This window comes from Euprymna scolopes, chromosome 15, assembly GCF_053919585.1.
Source record: "Euprymna scolopes isolate OS-2025 chromosome 15, ASM5391958v1, whole genome shotgun sequence".
In the NCBI taxonomy this organism is placed as follows: Eukaryota; Metazoa; Mollusca; class Cephalopoda; order Sepiida; family Sepiolidae; genus Euprymna; species Euprymna scolopes.
Window position 1 is genome coordinate 111,540,627 of NC_136496.1, and position 20,728 is coordinate 111,561,354.

Below are 20,728 nucleotides of genomic sequence, written 5' to 3' on the forward strand. Positions count from 1 at the left end.
TAAACATTTAACCAGTAAAGAGTGGATTCTTTTGCATATAGACAAAGTTAGTGAAAGTGAATTTAGTTCCAGAGAAACAATTCAACTATTTGTTAGTAATATTTAAGATTTCACTTTTTACCTCAGTAAAAAAAAAAAAAATGGGTTTGTTTTAGAGATTTGAAAAAATAGTCTTGACAATGAATTAAAAATAAATTCAAGTTTCACGATATCTTTTTTTCTTTAATTGTTAAGTAAAAGTACAGAATAGTTAAAAACACCCTTCCTTCCCCATGTTAAGAATGGGTTTCTAAATAATAACGTTATTACTTCAGCATGGTAGCATAAGTGCACAAGTACCTTTTATTTGTTATGCTTTTTTGTTCTTTTGACCACTAAAAAAACAATTCTACCTTAAGTACAAATAAGTAGTCAAACACATGTACTTAGTACATTTTGTTTTTTTAACGCTTTTAGTGCACGTGTACTGAAAGCGTTAAAAACAAAATAGTATTGTTTGGAAATCAAATTTGAAAAACTTGAAAATAATATTTTTAAATTGACGAACTCAGAATAAAAAATGACTAGTCTAGTAAGATGAAAGCAGAAACGGTTTTCTATTTTTAAGAGAATGCTTTAGTCAGCTCAGCGCATGACGTGCTTAGCGACCGTTTTTCCGTAAGCAAATTTGATTTCTATAAAAAGATAACATTTGAAATAAAATTCTGTGCAATTAATTATCAAATATTTACATATACATAAAAATAATTCTGAAACTATTATTTATATGAAAATGGATGATATATGCAGATTTATCTCATCAATTTTGAAATATTCGTCAACTTTGCTCGGTCATAACTTTGCTTCCTATCGGCGTAAAAATAAAAATCAAACACCAGTAGAGATGGACTTCTTTGTTTATATAGCCCGTAAAATTTCAGCCATATCCAATCAAATTTAACCCAGCGCATGTGTCTCCAAACGTAACGTATAAAATAAAAACATTGAAAAACGTTTCCCTTTTTGTCATTTTTTTTTTTACCAATTTTTCTTTTAACTTGGAGCATAAAAACATTGAACACATAAAAGAAAAATAAATTAACATCATTGGAATGCTCATTTTATTCTCTTTCCATCAATATAATTCTTTTAAAAACTGACCAACAAATAAAAAATATTTGTTGAAGCACATTAGGTATGTAATATTGCTGATGTCCACGAAAATACAGCATACGTTTGTAATGCTAAGATGAGGAACTATTTGATGCCAGATATTCACCTGCTGTCTCAGACATTGCAGATATTAAGATTCTAACTGCCCCTTCAAGTGCAGTTGTTTGTATCTCTTGCACTTTAACTCGATATATTTTCCAGAAGTGCATGTAAATATGAACTGGCAATAGTTAATGCCATTGTATTTATGGAAAAGATGAGCAGAAGTCATGCAGAATTTTCTCCAATGTTTTTTTTAGAAGCATTTAACAAAAGTAAACCATTAATCTGAAAAAAAAAAAAAAAAAAGGATTTTGCACAGCCAATCAAAAGAAAACTAACATTTCAAGTGAAAGGTAGCAATGATTTGTATTGGGAAATCATAGAAGATAATTTAATGAAATGATAGTCTTTTTTGCAAAAATGAATACAATGAAGTACACATCCTGGTGCAGTATTAGATTTTTTATAACCAATATAAATCTAATACTGCCTCTAAGTAGGACTTGTTTGGGAGAGTCAGTTTAGTTGGAAAAAAATTATAAAATTTAACAAAAAAAAACAGACTGGCAGGAAGAGTGACTATATTGGAAATGTGTTGCATCTGTGTTTATAGTTTTATAATGTCCGACTAGAGGGGAAAAAAAAAAAAAAAGCAAATACTTTAATATAGATTAAGTGTAAAGATTTGCAGAAAAAGTGCATGTATAATATAAATAGAAAATTTTCTAAGAAACTCGAGTAAAAATTTTAAAAATCGTTACCTGGTGCATAAAATCCAAGTCAAATATAGGATTAAATGTTATGACATCTGCAGAAGGGGGTGGCAAATTATGTTCAACATCAGAATTGTTACCAGGTCTTGTCACAATTATCATTTCAGTTCGGTAGAAGGGCCTAAAAAACAAGTTTACAATTTCAAGCACAAAAAGTAATTTTATTGGTCTTTGCAAAATTTGAATTTCGGATTAGGCGGTAGCAACCTTATGCAAAGACTGGAAGGAGGGATTATGTCTAATTGGATATGCAGTATCTCTCAAGAATCATGTATTAAATAATTTTTATTAACTAGTTGCTCCGTCCAGGGTTAAAAAAATAAAAATAAATAAATATTACAGGAATAGAAAAGTATTAACACTAAAAATTGCAATCTTTATTTTTCCTGTAACAAAATACTGTTGAAATGAGCAAATGATTTAATCTAAGTGGTTGACTATAGTTGAGGGTAACCCAAAAGCTCCCTTTTCATCAGTTGCTATATAGGTGGAAAGGTGGACACCGCTCGATTGCCAGGGTTCCACTGTCCGTTATTCTCCTTTATAATGTCAAGTGTTTAGAAAACTGGCATGAAATACCCTCCTTTTTTTCTTCAAGTTTTTAATATGATTCACCTGATTGAACCTTGGTCTCCAGGCTCATTAGCGAACACTTAACATTATGCTAAATTAGCTGGTTTGAGACTCCCGTTTCTGATTGTGCAATAACTGCCATATGAGGTGAAATATTTGTCAATGGTTGAAGCAAACCATCCAATAAATTACTATATTAGATTTGGATTTAAAAAAAAAAAAGTTTTAAAACAAAATGTCATAAAAACCAGATTACTCTTAGTAGCAATACCAGACACCATAACGTTCAGCACTGGACAAGGCGCACACTGCTACTTAATTTGACACTGTCTTTAAATTGGTAATAAGTACATTTCTTCTACCTTCATCAAAATAAAACTTATATAACTGGATTCACAATAAAACTTACTTAAAAATAGTATTTTAATATTTTTGTTGCGATTTGTATATTTAAAGAAATCACCATTTAAATCAGACTTTTAACGACGAAACCTGTCAGCATAGCATGCCCACTGGCGGTAGATCACGTTTTGCAAATAAGTGGTCGGGGTGTGTCCACAAATACTCAAAGCAGAAGTTGTACCTGTCAAAGCTTCTTGTTTTAGCTAATCAGAGAAAAGAATCGTCTTTGCTACAGAATTTGAACACACGTACATCTTTCCAGTCAAAAATTAGATTATCTGAAAGTTGACACTTTGTAGTACAAAGATAAGTAAAGATAGAAACTGTTCAAACGCTATTTAATAGCAAATAAAACAATTTCTTTGGTCCTAAAATGTTAAAAGAATTTGATAAAATCTTTATGCACAAGTCAATAGAAGTCATGACAAGTGCATATAAGAATTTTTGTGTTGTGGCACACAGAAAGAAAAATCTGTAAACAAGTGTTCATCAACTAACTTACGATAATAAAATATTCATTTTATTTTTATTTAGAAAAAAAAAGTTTTTTAATTATGGAAAGGAATATTTACAAAAAAAAAAAACAAAAGAAAAAAAAAAAAAGTTTGAAAAAGAATGACCGACAATGACCATGCTTTTAAAGGAGTTAAAAACACAAACCACTTATCCAGTTAAGTAAAAGAATAACTTATTGGGTTGGTTTTACAATCTACAGAGACATGAAAAAGCGGCCAAAAAAAAAAAAAAAAAACATACAAATAAATGTTACCAAATCTTTGCGATGTTCGCCCAACATAGTGCGCACTGCAACTACATTTAAATAAATAAATAATAGAATTATTATGGTGTGTGTGTGTGTGTGTGGGGGGGGGGGGGAAGAACATCTTTGCGAATAGACGGCGGCAACATAGGCCTAGTTGATATATATATATATATATAGCATCCCTCTTCCTGTTCTACAAGTATTTTAATGGTGAATGCTCTGATGAACTGCAGACGTAGACACCCTCGACAGGCAGCTAAATCCCACCCCCACACAGTAAAGATCCCTAGATGTAAAAGATCTTTCTACTCCAGTAGCTTCTTCCCCAGAACCGCTAGACTCTGGAATTCCATTCCAAGTTCCTGCTTCCCTAACTGTACTGACATGCAGAAGTTCAAGTGCAATGTGAACCGACATCTTGCTGCCCAAATCCCAACAGTACCCCAGTAGTTGCTGCCCCTGATAGTAGCCCCCTACACCAAAGTGGCAATGCGCCTTGTTTGGGGTGAAAAAAAAAAAAAAAAAAAAAAAAAAAAATTGTCTGGATTTCTTTTGCATTTGGTTCACCAGGACTACTAGTTAGATAGGACTTCAGGTTCTTCATAAGCCTTGTGGCACCTATAATAACTAGTATGATTGATATCTCTAAGATTCCAGTTTCTTTTCATATCATACACGAGACCTTGACATTTGGTCCGTTTCTCCCTTTCAGCTCTGTTCAGATCATCATTAGGGACACTCATTTTAACCAAGGTTGCAACTAACTTATTCCATACATAGGAATCTTGTGAGTGATGGGCATTGAAACTAGTTGATGAGTGCTCCCAAGTCACCTCCCCTTTAATACACCTAACATGGTTTACTAAATATAAACTAGCTAATCCAGGTCTTGGCATTGACTGGAAAAGTAGATTAACTCAATTCTACTGGCCTCAACCTAGAATTATTTGCTTCTTATGGTTGTCCAAACAGACCAACACAATGTTAACTATATTAGCATTAATAATAACACAACTACAGACTTGAAGCTTTTGTTGGGGGGGGGGGGTCTAAAAGGAAAAACTATCTGAAGTAGCTTAATTTCACAAGAATGACAGTGATATCTTTTGTTGAAATGTAGAATGTTAAAAATGCAAAATGACATGGACATTAATCTATATTGGCATCAATATTCACGCAACTACCAGACTTAATGTTGGGGGGGGGGGCATCAATTTCGCCACAAGGAAGAAAAAAATTGGAGAAAATTATTATAGTGATTACTATTCTAATCTACTTTATATATATATATAAAAAAAGCACCATATGTGTGTGTGGGGGGGGCATGGAGTGATACGGCTGGGTTTATTTTTTAATTTCACACAAATGTATTTTGTTTGAAAATGTTCTTAGGTCTAATATCGGAGTGTCTGATAGGTATTGATAATCCAAAAGTCCGATTAAAGAAACTATTAGAGTTTCAAAGTTAACACCTTTATACAGCCTAACAAGTGCATTTGACAAGTTTTCACTGCACAAGCAGAAGGGTCCCCGTGTATAAAAATCAACAATAAGTGATTTGATAACAGGGTTGTATTCCCAAATGAAGGTTTCTGTTTAGAGCACAATTGAACCATTTTAAACTTTTATTCAAGCCATTATATAAAGATAATTTTATAAAATCCACAGTAGGTTTTCTACAGTACAATGTAAACTACAATGTATTGTGGACTAAGTCACTGTAGGGAGGCATGTGTAAACACCTGAAGTCTACTGTGTCTTGTGGCAACCATTGCACTGAGATTCATCAATCCAGATCAATAAAATTAGAGAAAAAGTATTTGAAAGAAGTATTGAAAGAATTAAAATAGAAGAGGAAAAAAAAAAAACTCACCTGAATTTTTCGTCAAAATAATTCTTCTCTAAACGTGCTTGGCTGTTAGGGGCTGACCAAAGCTCGACAGGGTCAGTAATAACATTGAACAACACAACCCCACTGGAGAGGATGATAGATATTATCACTCCAAGAACAAGAACCAATATTGGTCGCTTGGCACAGTAGGTACCCCATTTTGCAAAAGCACCATCAAGGCTCTTTGTAAAAGTATCCCCTAACCGTGTCAGGCAGCCAGTCTTCATTCGATTTTTTGCCACGACGGCATAATTTGAGGTCACCGGTATAGGACCCCCTTTCAGACCAAGGCTATTCTGGAACACGATATTCTCACAGATGACATAAGCCATGAAGAAAAGGAAAAAGACGATGAAGGCAGATCCCCAAATAAATGCATAGGCATCTACGTGGAGAATTTTCCAAGGACCTCGGGGTTTTGGAATTGGTGGAACTGGTGGGCAGGCATCCATGCAATCCTGGCAACTGCACGATGATGTATTCACATTGTAAGATTGGTTACACGGTACAATTTTGTAAGCCATGGGTGTTAAAGTGCTCTTTCCTGTATCCCATGGACTGTTAGTGATATTGAAGTTTATCTGTAATGGAGTAACTCCATTCTGAATGGAACCCATGAAATCCAGCCAGTCTTTAATGGTACAGTCTTCCCCCGCAGCACCACACATCATAGCCAGGGCTCTTTTGTTGGCGCTGGGCATCTTCACATTCTTACAAGAGCGAAATAATCCATTGGCAAAGTTTTCAGAGACAGCATAATCAATATTCATCACTTTCATCTTATTTGGAGGAAAGGGAAGGGCAAGGGCGACATCAACAAAGTTGCTCTGCTCAGGATCACAAGTGAAGGCACAGTAAAGGTTTCGGAAGTTGTGGTAACAGGAAGGGCATCGTCCCAACATATGTTCAGCAACACTTAAACTAGCGGTGAAGTTCTTCAGCGTATGTTTGTTGCAGCATGTAACCGTGTTTGGGCCTGTTAAAAGTGAAAGATTAAAAATATATAAAATTAAAATCAGTTGACAAAGTTACAATTTTTTTTTTTTTTGCCTGTTTTAGTTTTGGAATCCTTAAAATTCTATTTTAAAATTTTTTTGTAATCTTGTCATTTTAAATTAATTTATTTAATTTAAAAATTAAAAACATTTAAAGTATTTAATATTTTTGGATGAATAAAAGTCTTGAAGAATTTAACCCAATTAAAAATACAAACTTTTATGCACCTGTAACAGAAAGATTGCATTTTCTAAAAGTCACTTAAATTGATCTAGTAGTTTTATTTTTAACTTAGAAAAATTTTATAAGTAAAAAGGGAGTGTCATCTTGAAAAAAAAAAAAGAAAAAAAGGCAAATAACTCTTGTAGCAACTTCCCATTAATCGATTAAAATTGTTAAAAAATTGCTGATCAATTTACATAGTTTTTGGAATATAACGTTTTCATTCCATTACCATTACATACATTATGAACTGTGGACTAGCATCAAATCTAATTTTTTTTTTTGTTCAGAGACTCAGTGTAATAAACATTTACAAGGCTGTTTTTTTTTTTTGGGGGGGGGGGTCTTTTTTTATCCTCTTTAATTTTCTAGGAGTAAAAAAAAAAAAAAAAAAAAAAAAATCATTTGATAAAATATTTCATAACATTTTTGGTTTTCTAATATTTCAAATTATTCTTATAAAATGCTTTAAAAACTGACGAAACAGCAGTGTTTCAGATCATTAAAATGAAACGTCAAGAAGAAAAAAAAATGACTATTTCAAAACTTGGTTTTCTAGCAATGATAGATTGAAAAATCAATAACATTGGTAAGAAATGAGAATAACTACATTCTCTAGTTATTTAAGCAAACTTAATTACTGCCTTTTTGATAATTAAGTTGCTGATGTAATAAGTAAACAAATTAAAATTAATTTGATACTATTAGAATACAGGAAGGAGATGGTGTGATGGTAAGAGTTAAGAATGGAACAAGTTCAGTGGAACTTTTGCCATTACTAACCAGCAGAGAGTTACCACTCTTGACCAAGAGAAAAGTTTACCAGGTATATCTATACTGATTATGTAAGAAAATGAAACCAAGCACATGGGAGTTGAAGGTGTGTTGCATTGACAGATGGGATACGAGAGCCTGATGACCCCAGGAAAATCAATACTGGATGATGCAAGATATATATATATATATATATATATATATATACATACATACATACATACAGAACAGGAAACTTTGATGGTATGGTCACACTGAAAGAATGGAGAGTTCTTGAGTTATTAGATGTAGGACAATTGAGGTAGCAGGGTCAGTTAGCAAAGAAAAAAAATATGAAATAGCAAATTTAAGAGGGATGAAGAGGTTAGTTTGGAAGTTAATTTTTAAAAGCTGTCAAACAGGTCAGCTTGTAAAAATATTAAATCTGCTAATATCATGAAGTCTACAGGGAGCCAACAATGGCAGTTTAAGTATGTGCAGGCACAAACTTCAGAATTAAAAATAGTCTACACATCTGTATTTAATTGCTTCCCCACAACATGTAACACAAGGTCATTTTTAATCTGGGAGAAAACCAGCTCCAAAAGGAGCACTCTGGAAGTAGGCAAAAATAAAAATTGCCATGGTATAAAAGCCCCCCCCCCACTCCATTGACCAAGGACAAATTAACCCAAGTGTAGCATCAGAACAGTTATCACACTGCAATCCCAGATACTTTTTCTCTAGTTTACAGGATGAGACTGATGGTATGGTCACATTGAAAGAGAGTTCCAGTTGATAGATGTAGAAAAATTGAGGTAACAGGGTCAGTTGGTAGGTGGGGGGGGGGAAGATATATATATATATATATATATATATATATATATATTAGTTTGGAAGTCAATTTCTAAAAGCTGTAAAATACATGCCAACAAATAAAAACATTAAACAGAATTAGACAATCTAATTTATTATGAAATCTACAGGGAGCCAGCCATAACCTTAAGTATGTGCAGACAGACTTCAAAATCCGAACAAATACAGTCTATATACAGTGGGTATCAAAAGTATTTGGTACATTAGCATTTTTTGTATTTTTGACCATTACTCCTGATCTTAAATGGAACACGTACATCAAATCTGTTGCCAAGGCCGCTGGAAAAATGGTGGGATCTTTCTATCGATCCAGTAGATATCTCACTGCTGATGCTATTCTCTACCTATATAAGAGCCAGGTACGTCCAAGGATGGAATACTGTTGCCACATCTGGGCAGGAGCTGCTAGAAAGGACTTGTCCTGCCTTGATAGAGTTCAAAATAGACTTCGTAGCCTCGTAGGAGATGTCCTTTTCTCCTCCTTGCAACCTCTATCTCATAGAAGAGATGTTGCGAGTTTGTCTCTGATGTATCGTTATTTTCATGGAAAGTGTTCAACTGAGCTTCAATCTATGGTCCCCCCTCGCCAAACTTTCACAAGAAACACTCGTCTAGCTGTAAACACTATCAATAATTTCCCCCACTCTTTATCTGTACCTAAACCTAAACGTAGATTCCATGAACAAAGCTTCTTTCTTAGAACTGCACGCCTGTGGAATTGTCTTCCGTTTTCCTGCTTTCCGGCTGACTACAATATGGATGTGTTCAAGTCTAAAGTAAGTTCTTGATGAGCCGTTCCATATAAGTTATTAAATTTACCAAATTTTCATTACTAATGATTACTATATTGACCAATTTCTACTGTACACTCTTTAACCCTTATCCTTGAGTGGCCTCTGGGCCTTGATAATGTGGTGATGCCTTTGTAAAAAAAAAAAAAAAAAAAAATATCAAGTCAATTTGAATGAAGTTTACACTCAATCTTTGAACACATTATATATATCATATATATATATATATATATATATATATATATATGGCAAAATGTGTGACCATTTCGTGTATGTCTCGCAAAGGCTTCTTTCACACACACTCCCGGGGGGGGGGGTCGTTACTATCGCTTAAAACTGTTTATATTAGGTCCTATATAATAATATCTAGGATTTAGGAAAGCGCGTAGCGTATAGATTTATTGGCATCGACTTTTACAAAAAAAATTGCTATTTTGGCTTCTCGCGTGTTGATTGGGCTTTTTCGTATAAAAAGCGAAACTAATTCAAAGTTAACACAATGTTCTTGGCATCACGTCGGGAAACGTCCAGAAGCAATCAGCTTTGATCAATATTGTATATCAGACAGTTGCTATTCAATCTGGACTGCTTTCCCCTCCAACATGTTGGGGGAAAAAAAAAAGTCAAATTTGGGTAAACAAACCCAAACGCTACGTGACTTCTATTTGACCGTCTTAATTAGGTCAAATGGAAGCAGCAGAGTTAACTTTTATTGCACACGCCTGTTTTTATAATTAAATAAATTCAAACACGTCTGCGCTGTATGTTGTGGTGGCCCAATGGTTAACGTCGCACCGTTTTGTTTTTTTTTTTCACACATTAATTTCCAACTCAAGGGTACGGGTTCGATCCTCATACTCACCTTTCACACAGATTTTCGATAAGATTTAGGTTGGGTGACTGGCTAGACCACTGTAGAACACCAGAATCCCCATTATCCTTAAACCATTTCATAGTTATTTTAGCCTTGTGCTTGGGATCTTTTTCTTGCTGGAATATAAAGTCAAGGCCCAATCTGTGGCACTCTTGAATAGATGTGTTGACAAAATCCTCGTGTATTTTGCTGCATTCATTTCCCTTTCTATGATTTCCATTCCTCCAACACTATTGGCAGAAAAGCAAATATCACACTTCCACCTCCAAATTTTACAGTGAGAATCGCATTAGATGCTTTAAATCATGTGCTCTTTTTCCTCCATACACGGGTGCGCATATTTCTTCCAAAAAAGCTGATTTTGTTTCATTTGACCAAATAACTTTGTTCCAGTCATCCAATTCACATTGATATTTATAAACAAATTTCAAACGATCTTTCACATATCTAAGACTCAACAATGGAGTCTTTCTCAGTGATCTAGAATACATGCCTGTACGATTCAATGATCTCTTGATTGTATCCTTGCTTACTTCAATACCTGCTTCCTGCAAATCCTTCTGAATAAGTCAGAAATGGTTCTTCACGTTATGAGCAATGTAAGGATCAGTAACATTAAATTTATGTGGCTGATCACGTCTTAGATGATTTTTAGTATTATCACCCATTATTTTCCACTTATGACAGCCCCAACTGTAGTCACCACTAAATTTAGTTCTAAAGCTATTTTCCTGTACACCTTTTCATCTTTATACCTTGCTATTATTTCCTGGCCTATATCATCAGTTGATCAACATCAACCCTATTGACCTTGAATCCTATGCTGCAGACCGTGACTCCTGGAGGGTCACAGTCAAGAAATGTGTCCGGCTGAGCGAGGAGAGAGGAGATGAACAGTGGGAGGAGGAGAAGAGGCAGGCGCAAAAAGACAGCATCGGCAGAGCATGACAGAGGGTATCCCTGTGGGAAGTGCAACAGAATCTGCCGCTCTCACATCGGTCTGCTCAGTCACAGCAGCAGTTGCCATGACTCCTGACAACCTCCAGGTGCAGTTCTCCATCGTCTATCTGGATGGAAGGACGCCAACAATAATATCAATAGTCAATTCCTGTTTTAACCATTTTAAAACTAATGAAAGAGGCAACCTGCGCAGGGTAATGAGAGCCGTTATCAACTGACCCTTAAGGAGCCAGAACCCTGCGGTGCCTTCTCATTGATTGAAATATTGTAGCAAGATGAAATGACTGCTTAAGAATGGAATTTGACAAAGTGTTAAATACTTTTGCATATGGGTAATTTGACTTTTTTTGTTAATAAATATTTGTCAAATAAGCATATCTTCATTTCTATTTTATTTTTAAATAGATAATATCTGTTCAAAGATTGAGTGTAAGTTTCATTCAAATTAACTTATTTTTGAGAAATACGAAAAAGCCAATGTACCAAATAATTTTGCTACCCACTGTACATCAATAAAATACATTTTCTAAATGTATCAAGAGTGGTCTTCAGTCATTCACTGTCGATTTTGGGTTCCACTTCAGACAATTCAGACAAGACACAACACAATAAGGAAGAAAATTATTAATTAAAATAGATTTTGAAGGCAATTAGTGAAAATTGAGTTTTGCTAAAAATGAAACCAGATAGTTTGAATCCTAACAAGGGAGGTAATTATTTTCCAAAAACTGAAAATCTTCGGCTAATTTAGCAAAACTGTCTTTGAAAACTTCATTTTCACCAGCCCGCGGAAGGGAGGGGGGGGCTTATAAGGTTGTAAAAACGCACTCCAGCATATTTTAATTCCTGCAGATTTCATATTTATTATTAGAGCCACTTCTCTATAAGTACCCATTTCAAAATTGACTAGGGTGCCATCTGCTAGAATTGAAGTCAAAACATTTAGCACTCCAAATGTGTTCCTTACCATTTGAGCAAACGTAACAAAGACTTTAAACTATTCTAGCTATGACTGAATTTACGCATGTGTAAAACTAGTATGTCGGCAAGTTGAAATGAACATTTGAACTGGTCAAGATTTCGGTACACATTCATCCAAAGATTTTACTCATCAACCATCCTTTGTGTACGATTACAATTTCCTGTTAATTTCAGCATTATCTGACCAGTAGTTTAAGAGTTTATCAGTTAAACATTTTCAGACAACCACACGTTTTATAAATTTTCTAGCTTCCTGTTTTTCAATACTGTGACATGAGCAGTAGATATCAGATTTTACCCCTCGTTACATTTCTAATATTGAACAAACAAATTTCACTGGTCAACAAATTTGCATTTATTCAGCTGATTAGGATGAATCTGATGTGCCGAATCCAAAAATCACATTCGTTCCATTCAATCAGGTCAAGTTTTTGAGCTATGGCCACTTTTTTTTTTTTACATTTTTATCCATATGATGGGGGATAAAATGCCATGTCGAATAATTGTTTTGATGGAAAAAAAAAAGTGATTATTTTAATAAGTATTCAGATCCGATAGTTCCGGGTGATAATGTCAAAATGGGATCATAAAACCTCAAAATCTAAACTGGTGTAGTACCATACTCAACATTACATGTAAAATGACTGACCTGTGTGTGAAGAATTAGTGCCACACAAAGACAGGAACATAATCAATGACCCTCTGGTGGACAAAGATGGTGACTGCTTTGCTTTACTTGTGCCAGGCTTTTCCAGGATTGACCATTAAATTGAAAGCTGGAATCTTTGACAGTCTTCAGATCTGGCAGCTCAAAATCTCAATGAACAAAGTGTAACTGAAAGGGATTTGTTTTGCATTGAAGAACTTTCTGAATGGACAAGTATGACTTCTCCTTTTCAACAATACCCTCCGTTCCCAAATACTGGCTAGGAGCAGCTCTTTCCCTGTGACATGTTCCGGCCGTGCTAACGTACTGAGGCTTGCTTCACCCTACAAACAGTAACACCCTTCGCGCTCCGAGTCTCTCGGCTCTCTGAAATGTTATACGTACATGCGTGGTACCTAAATAGCCGACTATCAGTCCAAAACAGGACACTAGCTGGGGAGTGTGTTCGTCAGTCGCGAGGTCAAATGTCGCTGACTGAGCATCTTGGTGCCCCCTTCTGTGGCTGGTCAATCGCACACATAATGGCCTTTGTGCGCGTGGAACAGTGGACTCGGAATAGGAGTGATTTGAGTGGTACCATAGATGAGGTTGGTGGCGGGTACCCAGCTCACGTCTGTCACAGAGTGGACTTTCCAACTCAATGAGTGTCGTTGTCCCACTAGTGGTAACTGTTGACCAGCCACAGAAAAGATACAACAGCCAGAAACTAGGTGGAACAGAACATGCCAACTTTCAGAAAGCTGGGCTGCAACACTAATCAAGATAGACTACTTATTTTCACATATGGACTGCTTTCCCCGAGAAACTGGGTTTAACAAGTTACAAGGGGGGGGGGTAGCCCACCTCCACTTTGTCTTTAGCTACTAACCTCAATATATGAATAACCTTATGCCTAAGGACTGAACAGAATTGAAGCCTGTAATACCAGAAGTAAAAGGACTACGAACTAAATTGAAATAACAGGAATTGGAATAAATTGGCACTATGCAAAACAGCGCTGATAAAACTGAAATATTAAGCAAAAACTCACGAGTGCCAATGCCAACTCGTGCAGTCAGATTACATTGACCAATCAAATTTGAATAACACTGCACAAGCATAACTAGTCACACGGTGCCTCTTTCGACACTTGGAACTTTTCTTCAGTATTCCATTTCCTGGTCGATTTTATCCCCATTATTAATTTAAGTAGTGTAGGTGTAGACATTTTCAGAAGAAAAATAGCGTATATGTATTACAGAAACAAAACATTTTAAGTAGAGCAAGACATTTTTAATGTCAGAAATCAGTGTTAAAGTCTAGCATTTACAGTATCGACTGCCCTGATAATATGGTACACCATTCATGAATGACAAATAGCTATACTGCATGTGTGGAAGTCACGTACACAAGAAAACTTGGTAATAGATCAATTTACTTACCTTTGTAAAGCTCTGGACAATTTTTCTGTAATATTTGTAATGCTTCTGGATCGTTTAGTGGTTTTGCTGTTCCATTATAAACACAATTGGTTGGTTTATTATTGTAACCATCTCCACATTGTCCATACCAGATACACTGACCGGCAGCTGAACAGTCCTAATAAAAAAATTTTTAGAAAAATTAAATTTAAATAAAAAACAGTTGATATATTTACTGAATGTCAAGTAATCATTAGATGACTGATAGGACAAAGGTTCATCTCCATAAAGTCTTGCATGTACTATATACTTGTCCTTCGAATTTGTGAAATTTTAGCAAGTAATAAATATTCCCTTTGGAAGTATTTGGAGTTAAAAGATCAAATATCAGATTTACATTAAATTTGATCCATAGTCATCAATTAAGCAAGACTGAATTTCAATTTCAGAAGCTATAAATTTTAGACATTTTCTAGAATTAAAGTCATGTTATGGATTTTGATCAAAATTGGAATAAAGATTCTAGGTACAATACTATTAAAACTTTATAGGTGGATTTTAATTTTTATAAGGAGAGGTGGGAGAGGGCATGAGGAGATGCAAAACCGTTTAGGGAATTTTAGTCATCTTGGGACAGGCATTCTAGACCTGTCAATCAAATTTCTCTAGTTACATTTGTAAATAACTTGCAGCATTCAGAGCTCAAAGATCACATCACCTACAGTTGACATCTACTGATGGCAGCTACGAGCTTTTGGCAAGGAAATGCACAAATCAGTGAGTAAACTACTATGAGTTACTTTCTGTTCCCTTTGGTGACCTTTCTTTAACTCATGAGAGCGTTTACATTCACATACAGGATGGCTATTTTTGCTCAGTACCAATAATTAGTTTTGTGATTTTCAAAATGCTGTTAGAATTATATTTTCATACAAAACTTTTCCAATTTATCCAGCTGTTATGGTCCCCCTTTTCTAAAGGGAAGGACCCTCTGCAAAGAATGAGTAATGCTTAATGTGATTGTTTATTACCCATTTGGCTAGGCAGCAGGCCACATGCTTTCTAGGATCTAAAATGTGAACTCAAGATAGCCAAACAACGCTCTAATCAATGATGTGACCATCGCACTACAGGAGCTGGTAGCCCTGAACTAAATTTCACCTTAGGAAATCTGTTGGTGCAACTAATCAGTGGGCCATGATAGTACTACATTTGGTACATCAAACCAAAAGTCAACCCGGGATTAATCTTGACTACAAAAAAAATTTTTTTTTTTTTTAATCTTTATTTACCTTAAGTTTAAAGCAAATTTATTTTCAAGAAAAAATTTTTTTGCTTAAATTTCAAACAATATCACAAAGTGCCAATATTTTAAAGTATCCTTTCATTTTTAATAGACAAAAAAAAAAAAAAAAAAAAAAAAAAAAAAAATTATTTAATTTGGAGATTTTTATTTTTAATTAAATAAAATTTTATCTTGTTTAATTTATTTCAAGTAGTGAATAGGAATTAAATTGTAAAGTCATTGCAAGTGAAACCAGTTAACATTAATCTCAAATCTCTCCTTCAATGTATCAATTAACTATCATACCATATCAAGGTTTGTAATACTTTGCATGACAAAAATGATTTGTCAATTGTCTCCGGATTAAATTGGAAAGGATTTTTTTTTTTTTTTTGACTCGACTGTTGAGACATTCTATTCTCACCACTTACTGTTCAGTGAAAAAAAAAAAAAGTCTAAAAAGCTGTAGCTCCTATATCAACACAGCGATCCCAATGTATTTAATATACACTTAAAGACACTTTACGGATTTTTTTCTTCATTTAAAGTCTACATTGCACGCAAGAATTTTTGGGAACCTAGAGAAAAGCTATTTTATCATTACTTACTGTCCAGGTCTATCATTTATGTTCACTTTGATCGGTTATATTACGTCTGGTTGTCCTTATACTAAAAATCTTCAAGGATCACAATCGCAAGAATCAACTATATCCATCTGCCTTCAGCTCCATGTTCATTGGGAAATTAGTTTTTTTTTTAAACAACCGATTGACTTCTATCGCCAGCACTTACAAAGATCTACATTTATCAATGTAGCTGGTAGGTAGTTATCTTCAACCTTGTGCATTTTTTGCTGCAGTATGGAGCAGTGGTACACAAAGACATGCCAAACATCTGGCATCTCATGGAAGGTACTATTATGAGGGATATCTCCTCCGGAAAGAGTACCAGAGCATATTCACATGCCAGTAGGTCATGCATATCCTAGACTAAGGATTTTGCATCTCCGAGCACAGCTGTATCAACTTCTACTGACCATTAGGTCAGATTCCACACGGAGACTGAACTAAAACTTGTGCTGTGCACTTTTAGCAATCTATAAAAATTTGGGCTCCACATCCCCAAGATGAAAAGTGTCAGAGCCAGAAGTGACAAGTGTCTGACACTATTAAGTAACCCATGGCAGGTTAAGAAAAATGAGGTACATTGGATTAGGATTAAAAAAAATTGCCTCACTCTAGAAGGATTTCTAGATTGTAAAGAGAAGAGATGAAGTATCAGAATAAATTCTACATTTTGTATCTGTGTGCAGGATAAGAAATTTGAGTCCAATTTCCATGCCTTGGAAGATCTGAAGCCATGCGTGTAATATATCTTCAGTTTAATGCTCATTTTTACATGTAAAAATTTCTACAAATCAACTTCCAAACCAACCTAGATCTTTATTTAGTCCCTTTTTCTAAAGCTCATCCTCATCACTTCTTCCCATGTTTTCCTTGGCTTTCCTGTTTTGCACACATCTGTATATTGTACAGAGTTAAATCTGGATCCACAGATCTTAGCTTGTCTTTAACACTCGCAATTAAATGTGCATCATAAGATGTTCACGTAACTCCATGTATTTCCCATACAAAAAAAATTACATAGGAATGGATGTATTACAGGGTATACATACAATTTCTTAATGTTTTTTTTTGGGGGGGGGGACTCAGAAATCCAATACACGATATCTGGTTAGGATGCTGCATTTGTAGAAGCAAAACCTACAAAGAAAAAAATTTTTTTAATTTAAGTATTAATATTTTGTTTTATTTTACTTTGAAAAAGTTCTCAGAAATCAAGGGGGTCCTCCCTTCTCAAGGCTAACATTTGATCTGTTAGAAACATTCCATTAAAGTTCGCCTTTACCTTTTATGGGGTCAAAATTAATTTGAAACTTGGCAAGCATATATCTACTTAAGTGCTTCTTCTGTATATATGTGCAAATAGATATGTTAATATCAGCTTATTTTTAGAGCTTTAATATCCATTTGTTCCATGGTTCAGATGGTAACAAATAAGGCTGGAGGATTAGACTTAAGGTTTTTGATTCTAGCTGATGGTATCCAAATCAACTTTTTTTTTTTTTTTTTACTTTTGAAGTCCCTATACATTAGGTACAATATAATAGAGTATTAGCTCCAAAATATAAAACTTGCATAAATTAAGATGCAATAAAGCGTATTTTACAACTAGAAAATCGGAAATCTGCTAGTAATATACACATACATGGACACAATTTCTTCCAATATTTTAGGTTCAGAGAAACTTCAGTGTTATAATCAAGTTGTACAAGTTGAATCTGGAAATGTCACAGGGGACTCATATGTAATATATTGATGTTGGCATTCTGTAGATGTTCAGTGTAAAGGGAGACACTGATATCAAGTCTTGTTAAAACTGCATAAGTATTTATGTAAGCTAGCAGGGACGCCTGGCGTAGCCTGGTCGTAAAGTACACTTAAAAGATAATTATTGCAGATGTCAGAGAATGTTCTATCGATTTTTATATATTGTAAAGTTGTGATTTAAAAAATAAATATATCCATATGACTTGGGTGCATCAGCTTGAATCAAAACAAACCAAAACTAAAAAAAAAAAGTATATATAACTTGAGTTTCTTCAGCCATAACCCGAAACTTATGTAGAATTCTTGGTAAAATTATTACAAGAAATGGAAGCCTATAACAATTAAATGACTGATGTAAGCATGACAACACACGCCATCGTATTAATATAAATATGCAAGGAAATACAGTATAGGATATCTGGTAAGGCTGTTTTCATTTTAGAAGTAAAAAAATAAAAATAAAAAAATAAAAAATAAAAATAGCAACAATGTGGAAGAGGAAAATACGAAAATTAGAAGAGAAAAAATGCTAGGTATTAACACCAGTAACAAAGGTTGTGACAATAGAAATTCCGGCATCTCCCCACTCACCAAAATGGATTAACAAAGTCGGGCTAATAGGCTTTGAGTAAATAACATTGAGATGAGAGAGAAGCCGATCCATTTATTTATATATTTAAGATGAAGACAAAAATATCCAGTGATGTTAAATTCAGAGCCGATTAAAAAGGTTCTTATGGAGGGAGAATAGCATAATAGTATATTTGAGGAAACAAAAGTGATAAATCTTTTTAATTATCCAGAAAGGATAAAATAAAAAAAACAAGCATTATAATATAAAGTCACATGATAGATGAAAGCCAAAAATCTGTATGAAAGCGGATTAAAGTGTGTATGATCGTCATGTTACTGGAAGCAATTAATAAATTGATGAAAATCTTTTTAAATGTGCTTACAAATAAAGCAGTAATGATTATCATCTTTAATTTAGGGAGTCCCAAGACCCAGATTCGATTTTAACAAGTCACTGGGAAATTGTAAGCACTCCCTCACCCAAGAAATTCTTTATAATTTCCAGACTAAGAGAAAAATGAAAATTTAATACAAGAAAAATTTTCCTTTTATGGCATAAGCCATTTTGGGGTTATTTAATGCCAAATCCACTAATTTTAAAAAAGATTTTATTCTTCAAGTTTTTTATGTTTTTAAATATTTATTCATAGTTTTTCGTTTGGTTTTGTGGATTTTTTTTTTTTTTTTTTTTTTTTTACTTGGCAGAACACGAGTTTTGTAAAAGACAAAAATGTTTGGTACATTTTTGTGCAGGAAGCCAGCATTTTCAAATGGCCCAATCCGACAGAACCATTGGCCCTAACAGGTATTACCACTTTAAGCCAAAGTGGATCAAGAAGCAATGGTAACTAAGGAGCAACTCTACATTCCTTACAGTCCTCAATTGGGATCTTACCACTGGAGGACTTTTAAAGTCATACACAAGATTTACAGGATCACGTGAACACTATTCAAGAATGCACAGCAAGAAAATTTTCTTGAGGTTCCAAGGAGAACCTTCTGGCGAGAATTAGATTCTGAACTGAGAATCCTGGTTGACAGCCAACCGTATTTCGGGTTAGGAAATGCATTTCCTTCATCCTAGTTACAAAATTAAATTGATCAGTTACAAACTCACTAATTAGGTCAGACTTCATATTAACAATTTGGCTCATCAAACTAAGAATCCTTATTTGATTCATATAATACTTTAAAAAAAAAATCTACAAATTTGATCAAAGGACACATTTAAGATGAATGTGAAATTCATTGAAAATGACTTAAAAGAAAAAACAATTTTTTTAGAAGTGTACAAGCTTCCAACATCCAAGAATTTTTTCTCAAAAAAAAATAAAACAAAAATAAAATAAAAAAATAAAAAAAACTCCACATTTTCAAAAAAATTGCATCAGTTCTTAGTCTTTAAGTAAATAACTCAAAATTAATCAAATTTAAATGGAATAAAGTCTAATTCTTTCCATCAAAATTCTAGAATTCTTTATTTAGCAATTGTAGAATTTAATATTCAGAATACTTTTATAGACATCACAAAATGACCAATTCTGAAGAAATTGGTTCTTCTGAACAGAAGCAGACTAGAAAGGAACATTAGATTCAACCAGATGCCAGATTTCAGTTAAAGCTTCTATTTTAGTGCTTTTTTGGCTACTGATTTAGGGATGTATATATTTTATGGCATGGACAAACTTTTTTTTTTTTTTTACTGTTGCATGCTCACATCACAAGTTTTTAGGATGAAAAGGAGAGGGAAGTGAAAAAAAATAAATTGATCTGTTAAAAGCGTTGTACCCATTAGGTATATGAAACTAGTCAAAGAAAATTACTTATACTTGCAAAAAACATACTCCACTGGTCACATTTTTGTTAGCTTGGGAGGATGGTCTCATAACAGATACTAGGGCAACAGCTGAACCATGTCACATCGGTTTGTTTTTTAAAACTTGTGAATTCAGAGCTGTATTTCAAGCTAAGATGATCCTTAATAGTTTGCATTGAAGATGGACGCTTTTAGTAAATAAGTTTTGAATTTGCGATATTTTTTATTAGATGCCAATGCTAAATATTAGATTTCAGTTTTAGATTTATAGAGATTTTTTTGATTGCTTTATTAAGTGTATAATAGGTTTTAATATAGCATAAATAGATCCAGCAATTCTATTTTCAGTTAGTGAGAGGGGGAATCTATCACCATACTTTCCTCATTTTTTTAATGAAGAGTAGACAATGCATTGTGGATGCGTTCTTAGTACCTCTGGTAACTTCTAATTTTCCCTCATTTCTCATTTACAAAGAGTGATTTTTCTGACAAAAAGAAAAAGCTGTATTCTAGGTTGGCAGTATTTTTGTGTGAACAGTTGCCCGAGA

The 20,728-nt window shown here is 34.1% G+C and overlaps 1 protein-coding gene across 1 annotated transcript in view; it reads right to left on the reverse strand.

Annotated features, from left to right (window-relative positions):
• The window catches only part of LOC145294071 (NPC intracellular cholesterol transporter 1-like), an 84,705-nt gene that overhangs the window by 35,551 nt on the left and 28,426 nt on the right, over positions 1–20,728 (reverse strand). Inside the window, exons 2-4 of the mRNA XM_080141073.1 lie at positions 14,138–14,294; positions 5,579–6,572; positions 1,956–2,088 (exon numbers count right to left, since the gene is read on the reverse strand). Of these exons, the coding sequence (XP_079997199.1) occupies positions 1,956–2,088; positions 5,579–6,572; positions 14,138–14,294 (1,284 nt within the window). The remainder of the gene's footprint in view (positions 1–1,955; positions 2,089–5,578; positions 6,573–14,137; positions 14,295–20,728) is intronic.